This window comes from Halyomorpha halys, unplaced genomic scaffold (genome assembly GCF_000696795.3).
Source record: "Halyomorpha halys isolate HHAL.00 unplaced genomic scaffold, Hhal_1.1 Scaffold1850.1, whole genome shotgun sequence".
Classification (NCBI taxonomy): Eukaryota; Metazoa; Arthropoda; class Insecta; order Hemiptera; family Pentatomidae; genus Halyomorpha; species Halyomorpha halys.
The window spans coordinates 56,990-65,896 of record NW_027114305.1 but is presented as its reverse complement, the minus strand read 5'-3'; the positions used below and the strand labels follow the sequence as shown (position 1 = coordinate 65,896).

Here is an 8,907-nt window from a genome sequence, read left to right as displayed (position 1 = left end):
TTTTATTTTCAAACATTAAAATTAACAATATTGTCCATGTTCTGGAACATATAATGAACTTAAACTTCTTATTCATCTATAATTAAAAATCTTAACAATTTTAACACCTAAATTTACTAAAAATTACAAGCACCATAATGTTTAATTTGAACTGTTTAATTAGGAATCTTTATAATTATATGAATGAACACACGGTGATATCTCATAAAAAATTAATTTACATAAATATTAATAAAATGTAATTTTTCGAATACTGCAAACAGGTAAGGTTCTTTTTAATTAAACAAAAATAAAATAATCTTAAAATTAACGCTATACAATAATAATATCAAACCCAATACTTTAGTTTTCACCTAAATATAACATTTATAATAAACTATTTTGGTCATTCTAAATATCCAAGATATGTTGTACTTTTCTGATAAACAAAAAAAATTTTTTAGTCAAGAAAAATTACTTTATACTTTAAAATTACTAACCTTCCTACAAATATTTCATAATAAATATTTTAAATTGTACTAATACACGTTTCTCTTATTTAATTCCAGTGTTTTTTTTCTTTACATAATATTTTCACTTTCTTTGTAATTCCAATTTCATTTTCTTAATCCTAAATTAAAAATATCGGTAACTCCATTAATCTTTGATTGATTTCATTTAATTGTAGCGCTCATTGATGAAGCCATATTTTTTTTTTTTTTTTAGAAATATCCTTGAGTTTCGAAATCTCTGATGATTTGTTTGATCCTTCTGAAGTATTCAGGACTAAGCATATCGATGTTCTTTTCAAATTGCTCTTCAGCCGAACATGCCTCCATCTGCAAATATTTATAGTTTTTTAGTTAAAAGAATATATATTATCGAATATAAAAAATTAAATAATTTTAAAAAAATCGAATAAATAATTTACCTTTTCGATATCCATCGCATTTCCAGGCAATGCCGTTACTGCAGGTAAAACGAGAAAGCCCATGAGGAGACCATAAGCAGAGTGAGATTTAAGTTCTTCATGTATTTCTTTCAAGGATACCTTTAAGTAAAATTTCTAATTAAGTATAAAAATCATTCTTAATATATCCTAATAGATCATGTTAGTAAGCATATAGTAAATAAATATAATTCTTAGAGAATCCGGAGATTTTCATTTATTTCATCTTGGACTTGATTTTTTTCTAGTGGTTATATATCCCAGGAAGGTATATTTCTCAAAAGCATCACAGATATCAGTCATTTCGGCTATAGACCATATGTGCCGTTTAATGTTTTATTCCGGAATCTTTCTCAACCTTGTATTTAATTAAACTATTTCCAAATATTCCCTTAAGAGAACCTTACCATATGTTTAGCACACACTTTTTAAGAATAATGTTGAAAATGGTAAACCATGATGTATAAATAGATATCCAAAACTCGAATCAATCAGTTAAATTAGTTATTTTCCGTTTACTCAATTTCTTATTTAATAAAATAAATTATTATCAGTTCTAAAATTAGAATAATAATATAAATTTAATTTTATGATGTTAGACCAAACTTACTTCTGGAGCAGTTGGAGCAAACTTCTTTAGCTGTTCGTTCAGAGAACTGTGGTATGTTTCCATCAACTCTTCGAAGTGCGAAGACATTACTCCAGGTCTAAGACTGCTGGTTAAGAAGTAGAGGAGATCCAATGACAACGAAGCGACTCTGAAGGCTTGGAAGTCTATGATCATAATATCTGATACATCACCTGATTCGTTGTACCTAAGTTTCGAAAATTCATTAATTTTTGTTTTTTGTCAGACAAATGATAGAGTGAAAAAAAATTATTTATTATTTGTCAACTTACTTATACATGATATTATTCAAGTAAAAATCACCATGGCAGATAACTGAAAGTGGCCCTTTTCGTTGTACCAGCTCCATCAAGCTCTCAAAAGCAGATTGCTTCAGACGTTGCAATTTATTAATTGAATTTGCAAACAAATCGGTTCCTGAAGCACGAAATACCTATAAAGAAGTAAAAAAAAAAGTTAAGTTCAATCTAAGCTAATTTAAAAATAATTAAAACCAAAAACTAGCAGTAGTAAGAAAAATATCAATATTTATTAACACAGTTAACTTATTTCAATTACAACACTTCATAATTATTCTTTACTGAACATATTAAATATGTGATAATTAAATTAAATTTATTTGAAAAATAGGTAAACAACAAATTCTGTTTAAAAAAAAATTTTAAGAGATGTAGTTCAGAAACATAGTTCATAGAATTTTGTATAATTCAAATTTGTTTTAAGTCATATTTATTTTTCGTTCAAAATAATTTCAATTATTACCAGAAGCTCAGTTTTCGTTGGAAAAAAAATTTAAAAATCTATTTAAAAATTAATATTATTTAAATATTTTTGAAAATCGAATACGGTAAAATGAATAAAACATTAAAAAATGAATTATATATTTTATGATGAATTATGTAAAATCATCTTTAAAATATGTATTTTTCTAAGCAGATTTTTAAAAATTCATTTTATGGACTCAAAAGAAGTCAATATGGTTCTTCGTTCTTGTGAAGTTAAATAAAATTATTATTACTATCGGTCACTATATAAACGATAAGTGTTATTGTATATTTTAATATTAATAATATATTGTTTAGTAATTGTTATTTTCTAATATTTTTGTAACGTAATTAGTATATATTAATTTTGGATATGTTATATTTATTTAATTGATTAATATCTTTTTATGAAAATAATACAATTTTTATAACAGTTTTATTATTCTTATGCACGTTTTTGATATTTTAGGTTTTATTATGATACATAAATTTATTTTTTTACTTAATTTGACCGGCTTTGAATTCACCAATCTATTTTGGATACCATATAAGTGAAGTAGAATTTTAGCCGAAATTTTGTCTCGTCTAATTATTTCTTTCCAGATTTTAATTTATTTAAGTTTTCATTCATCTTCTAATTGATTCAGTTGGTTGAATTTTTTTTTAATGTTAATTGAGTCGGTGTTAGTAAAAAGCTTTTTGTATATCTCAACTTTTTTTGGTTAATTTTCGTAATTTTTGTTGTATGATTTTCGATGTTTTTAGGGTTGAAAGCCCCTCCAAATTTAATAAAGTGTTGAATATTTATATGCGAATTCGTCTATTATTGACCTGTTTTTTTGCGTTTTTAAAGCAGTAATGAAACAACTTAATCACTTTTCATATTCTTTTCAAAATTAATTCAGTTATTTAAGTATTACCTTTAATGCCAACACTGCCTTGTTGATGGATTCAATGATGTGTGGTCCAAAACTGTCTTTCTTTTCGGGTAAAAAGATTATCTCATGAACCTTCGAAGATAAATCAGCGAAAACTTCAGGTTGAGAATGCTTCATAGCCAAGGATGTCCCATGAAACCTTCCAAGCTCCTGAAAGATATAAATTACTTGTCTTAAAATCTTTAAAAAATATGAAATAATTATAAACATTACAAAAACCTAAAATTCTCCATATATTTCAAATAATAATTACCTTCAGTGCAAGTTTGGCATGAATTAAATCCAGACCCAATCTTCTATCGACCATCTTAAAACCTAGAGGCTTCAAATCCTCCAGTATGGTATATTCCACAGAAGCATGGAAGCACATTGGAAAAGCCAAGTTGTCTTCACTACGAAATTTTTTCATGCTTGGTATGATGACATCGTAAGCAATAGCTTCATTGCGGAATGCCAATTCACATCTAAAAAAGATAAATATAATAAATTAATTTGAATTTGAATAATTAGTTAACGATTGTCTATAATTAAGGAGCATGTAAATTGATTACATATTATGACACTCACCCAAGGGCCTCTCTCCAAGCAATATTGGACGGTAGTTTCTTTACAAGAAGTTCTTTTTTATCAGCATTATCTAAAAAAAAAAAAAAAAAAGATTCACAATTATATATCTCTACAATATTTTTTTTTTAAATAATGTTTATATATTTTGTTTTTTAATTAAAGACTTACTGTTGCTATCTAGAAGAGAAACTGTATAGCGGAAAACGGTAGACATGTAGTTGTCTCCAGCATTTCCAGTTGTGGTACCTTCGACGTCTAATATTTTCGAACCCTTGAAAGATTCTTGCAGAATTTTGTTAAAGTAAGTCTTTTCATCACTGATTGTTTTTACTCCTTCCATTTTTAATACTAAAAACAAAATCAAGTATAATTTATATTTTCTATCATAGTTTTGACATATACTTTTAGTAATTGAGGAAAAAATTCTTTTGGGGCTATATTAAAACTATATTTTTTATATAAAATAAAATAAAATAATAATATTTTTTTTTGTGGGTAATTTTCACATTTCTGCAACATTTTGGCCCTTTCAATTGGCTATTTTATTTTTATTCTTCCAAGTCACGTTTTGATAATTTATTTAATTTTTTATGGCATTTTTAAAAAATAATTATGAGCTTTTATAGATGAAACTTCGGAGGAAAGGAAATTTGACTATGCACACATTATTTTTCTAGAGAGTAAAAATAAGATATCAAAACTCAAGAAAAAAATTCATAAAAACAGCAGGAAATAAGAAAAATAAATTGTAAAAAATACATTCAGTAACCGAATAAGGAAAATAGATTTCAATAATGTGGTTTGAAAAAATAGAAAGAAATTTCAAAATGGCTAGAGCAAAACGTTGTTTACTAAAAATCAATTTTTCATTATAATTTTTTACTATCAGTAATGTTAGTAAATTTGTAATTTATTATATTATATGCTTATGTTATTATGATTACCAAAAAAAAAAAAAATTAAATTAAATAAAACACTTTCATGCGATTCATCTATAATTTTATATTAATAAAATCTAATTTTCTAACTAATTTTAAAATAATAGCACTGTCATCAGACGTATTAATGTTTTTTTTGGTCATTCTTTAAAGATTACATTTGACATAGAATATTTCATGAATATTTAAAAATATCTTGAAAGATTACTATCTTAGAATTAATAATATTCATAAGTATTTTATGTACAAAATAATCGCATTCGTGCAATCAACTTAGAAACACTTTTAAACAAAAAGGTTTTTGCTATAAAAAAAAAATAAAATAAACCAATAATACTTAAAATGAAGTAAACAAATTAAAATGCTTCAACTCGAGACCCAGTGGCCTACATGCGCAATTCTCTGAAGATTATTCATGAAATGAATAAATAATTCAAGTGCCTACGTAACACCGAGATATTCCCACACAGTTTTAACTTTTTTCTGTTAAAATTCACAATAAATATTGCGTAATGGCAAAGTTGTTCAGGAACAATTATTGTCGTTATCAGTCGTTTACCTTAGAGTTGATAAGGATTTTAAATCCCAAATTTAAATGTAGTTCACACGATATCTACTGACACACTAACCTTCAAGTCAAAATAATGAAATGACCCGGTTATACGACGGTAGTTGTTTTTACAATACATTAAATATGACTAGCTAATATTAAGTATGCTATAGCATTTCAAATTTTAATTTTATGAATGATAGAATAATGAACAGTGATATATAAATAATATAATTAATGAATAGAGGAATATAAAAATTTATTATCCTTTACCTCTTTGCTAAAAATGAAGTGGGTTTTCGAGAATATAATCCTAAACTAAACTCTAGCAAGGAAAGATAGTAAAAAAAAAAATTAGATGTGATAAGCATCTAATCTCGTATTCTTGGCCTAAATTTGTGTTCTAAATCTGGATGTTAAATTGATTTATGATCTATAGGAGACTCTAACCTCGACCCTGTTCATATGGGTCTTGCTTGTATTAATATTATGAAAAGTAAAAAAGAAATAAAATTATACAAACAGTAGATTTAGATAAATAAATCTCAGCATAAAAAATAGTTTAATAAAATATAATACAATAAACTCTCATAAACATTTTGAATTTAAGAAAAACATTTTTTTTTAATTTTACCCATATAAATTCTTTTCTCCTACAATTTTTTATTATTATTTTTTTATAGTTTTTGATTAAAGAAAAAAAATAAAAGACTGAATAAAATGTAAAACAATCAATAAGGAAAGTAATAATAAAAAAATAAAAAATAAATTAACGTATTTTTTAACAATGAAATAAAATTTTGTATTAAAAAAAAATTCTTAAATAAATTAAATAAACTCTCATCAAAATTTGGAATTTAAGAAAAAGTTTTTTTGAAGAAATATATTTTTTTTAATACGAAATATATTTAAACTACAAGCATGTAAGCATCTTCAATATTATTTTACTCATATGAATTCGTATCTTCTACAATTTATTATTATTATTTTTATGTTTTATAGCGAAGTGTAAATTATTATTTTAGTGAGTGATTAAAGAAAAAAAATAATAAAATGTAAAACAATGAATACCAGAAATAAGAATAAAATAATTTTAAAAAACAAATTCAGATCTTTTTTAACAATTAAATAAAACTTTAATTTAACTAAAATTTTGTAAGATCAATAAATAATAATAATAATAAAAAATCTTATATAAATATCTAACTTATATATACCAGCGGGATTCCAATTATTTTTTCAATTAATAAATAATGGAAATTTTTGTATAAATTCTTATCTTGTATTCTATTGCAACTTATATTGTTGATTTTGCCCAGTATGATATGAGATAGGAGCACTTAATCGAAAGATAAGTACACATTGTCATTTCTTATGCATATCTATATTTATTTAATTGAAATTTTCAAAATTGTTTAAGATTAAAATTAAATTCGAAGTATTGAATGGTGCTCAAAGAATAAAAAAACAACAACACTTAAATAAAACTTCATTTTCATGTCTAATCGGTATTTAACGTTATTATTTAAAAAAAAACGAAAATAATTAATTCTTATTTTTTCAAGTAATTAAATTAACTTGATTATGTTAAGATTTTACAAACCCCGGCGATTTTGACTTTATTTCATAATTATTCATATTTCTGTTGTATTAAACGTGTTTATATTAATAAAATACAAATTTTCGAATCACTTATAATAATTAAAAATACATTTAAAAACCGCGTGATTCAAGGTGTGTGAATAAATCCTTGAGTCTCAAAGGTTAGAGACCGCTGACCTACTACAAGGTAACTTATTACTTATATAAATAAGAAGTCCTATTAATTTTGTGCATTACTTCGTTTTTCAATTTAATAAATAATTTAAATAACTTAGTACAAGTACGTTCACAATGCATATTATTTGACATTTTTTGGAAAGTTTTTATTATTATTTTTTTAAATCATTAAAAACAATTTTTAATGACTTTCCAATAGCTTTTAAGTTCCCGTGTAATATTATGCCATATTTCCTAGATTAAATATAAGTTAAAGTTTATTAATATTTTTATTTATAAATATAGTATTTTGTTTTAATAAAATATTTAATATTCAGATATAAAATATTATATAGGAGTATTGTTGGCTAAAGTGTGAAGCCTAAGTCAAGTTTTTAGAGTTTTTTTGTTTCATTTTTGTGAAAAATAAAATCACTCTCTATTATAAATTGTTATTAAAAACACCAATGAAAGGAAAATTTAATTAAAATTTTCTTTTTTCTTGATTGGAAATATAGTTTATCTCTAAACTAAGGTTGTAGTTTTATGATTTTTGATTTAGAAGTAAATAAATTCTTTTTTCTTATTATTTAAAATAAACCTTCTAAATTATTTATAAAAAGGAGTATTTTTTATTTATTATTTTAAAAAAATTTATAAATCTAGTTCTTGTTTTCTTATTATTTCAAACAAAATTCTTTTTTTTTTTTTTTATTCTAAGACTGTGTATCAAGATACAAATTCAAGAATGGACTTCGTATTCCAATTTTTAAAATATTTGGTTATAAATTAATTTATTCTACTCACGTAAATGATCTTTTTCGGACGACTTCAACTGATTTTAATTTTACTAAGTTCGTTAACTCGTAAATAAATAAGAAATAAAGACTAAATTTTTAATAGAATTGAACTTTTATTTCATGAGTTCTACAAAATAATAAGGTTTTGTTTTTATGTTATTTTAAAAATATATTGATTTTCTATTTTTCTTACTTATTTAAAAGGAAAATAATAATCTTTCTCATATTATTTTTAAAAAAATATTATTAATTAAAAAAAATCAGTTTTGTTTTTTTGTTATTTCAAAGAATATTAGTTCAATTTTATTATTTTTTGAATATGTATTTTCTTTATTAACTTATTTTTTCTTGTAAAAAATAAATATAGAATCATTTTTCTTATTAAATAAATTCACTGTTTTTCCAAAGAAAAACTCAATTTCTTTTTTTCTTTTTCTTATTTTTATCTACAGGATTAAAAAAGGGCTTCTTATTTAAATATTCGTAATTAAAATTTCGTATTTAAAGTTAAAAATTTGTCATTTAAAATAATTTTAAAAAAATATTGAATTGTAGCACATTGAAACAAATAGTTTTAATTTAAAATAAATTTTTTGTATATGACTGTTATATCAAAATTTGCAATAACTTACATATGAAGCAAGAGTAAGTTGCAGGTGTTATCTCAACAGAATGCAGATAGCTGTGACTGAGGAAGCGAAACACTACCGTAGCCTATATACTGACCCTCGAGTGGTTCTGCAAGGACGGGAATTATCAGTCATAGACCTCTGAGAAGGTCGACACACAGTCTATTGAGCTTTAATGACTTTATCAGTTGGTACTTTAATTATGAAGTATTTTTATGATTTATGGGAAAGAATAAAAAAAATATATATATATTAGTACCATAAAATCGTAGAAGAAGGATCGGGGCGTGACCAACGCGATAAACAACCCCTTTCTTTCCGAGGCCTAATCGTCTCCCATTTGGCCGGGCACCAAGAAATGCGAAGAGAGGGATAAGCACATCCAATTAGAAACTTGAGGACATGTT

The 8,907-nt window shown here is 24.1% G+C and overlaps 1 protein-coding gene across 1 annotated transcript; it reads right to left on the bottom strand.

Moving 5' to 3' along the window:
- Positions 1 to 677: 677 nt before the first annotated feature.
- On the bottom strand, positions 678 to 8,578 carry LOC106690739 (uncharacterized). The gene is made up of 9 exons (XM_014436268.2): positions 8,504 to 8,578; positions 3,994 to 4,173; positions 3,826 to 3,895; positions 3,512 to 3,722; positions 3,241 to 3,408; positions 1,829 to 1,989; positions 1,539 to 1,743; positions 911 to 1,030; positions 678 to 818 (listed from the first exon to the last, which is right to left on the bottom strand). Exons 2-9 carry the CDS (start codon positions 4,163 to 4,165, stop codon positions 702 to 704), a joined length of 1,224 nt encoding a protein of 407 aa, XP_014291754.1. The 5' UTR covers positions 4,166 to 4,173; positions 8,504 to 8,578; the 3' UTR covers positions 678 to 701.
- Between the last annotated feature and the right edge of the window lie 329 nt (positions 8,579 to 8,907).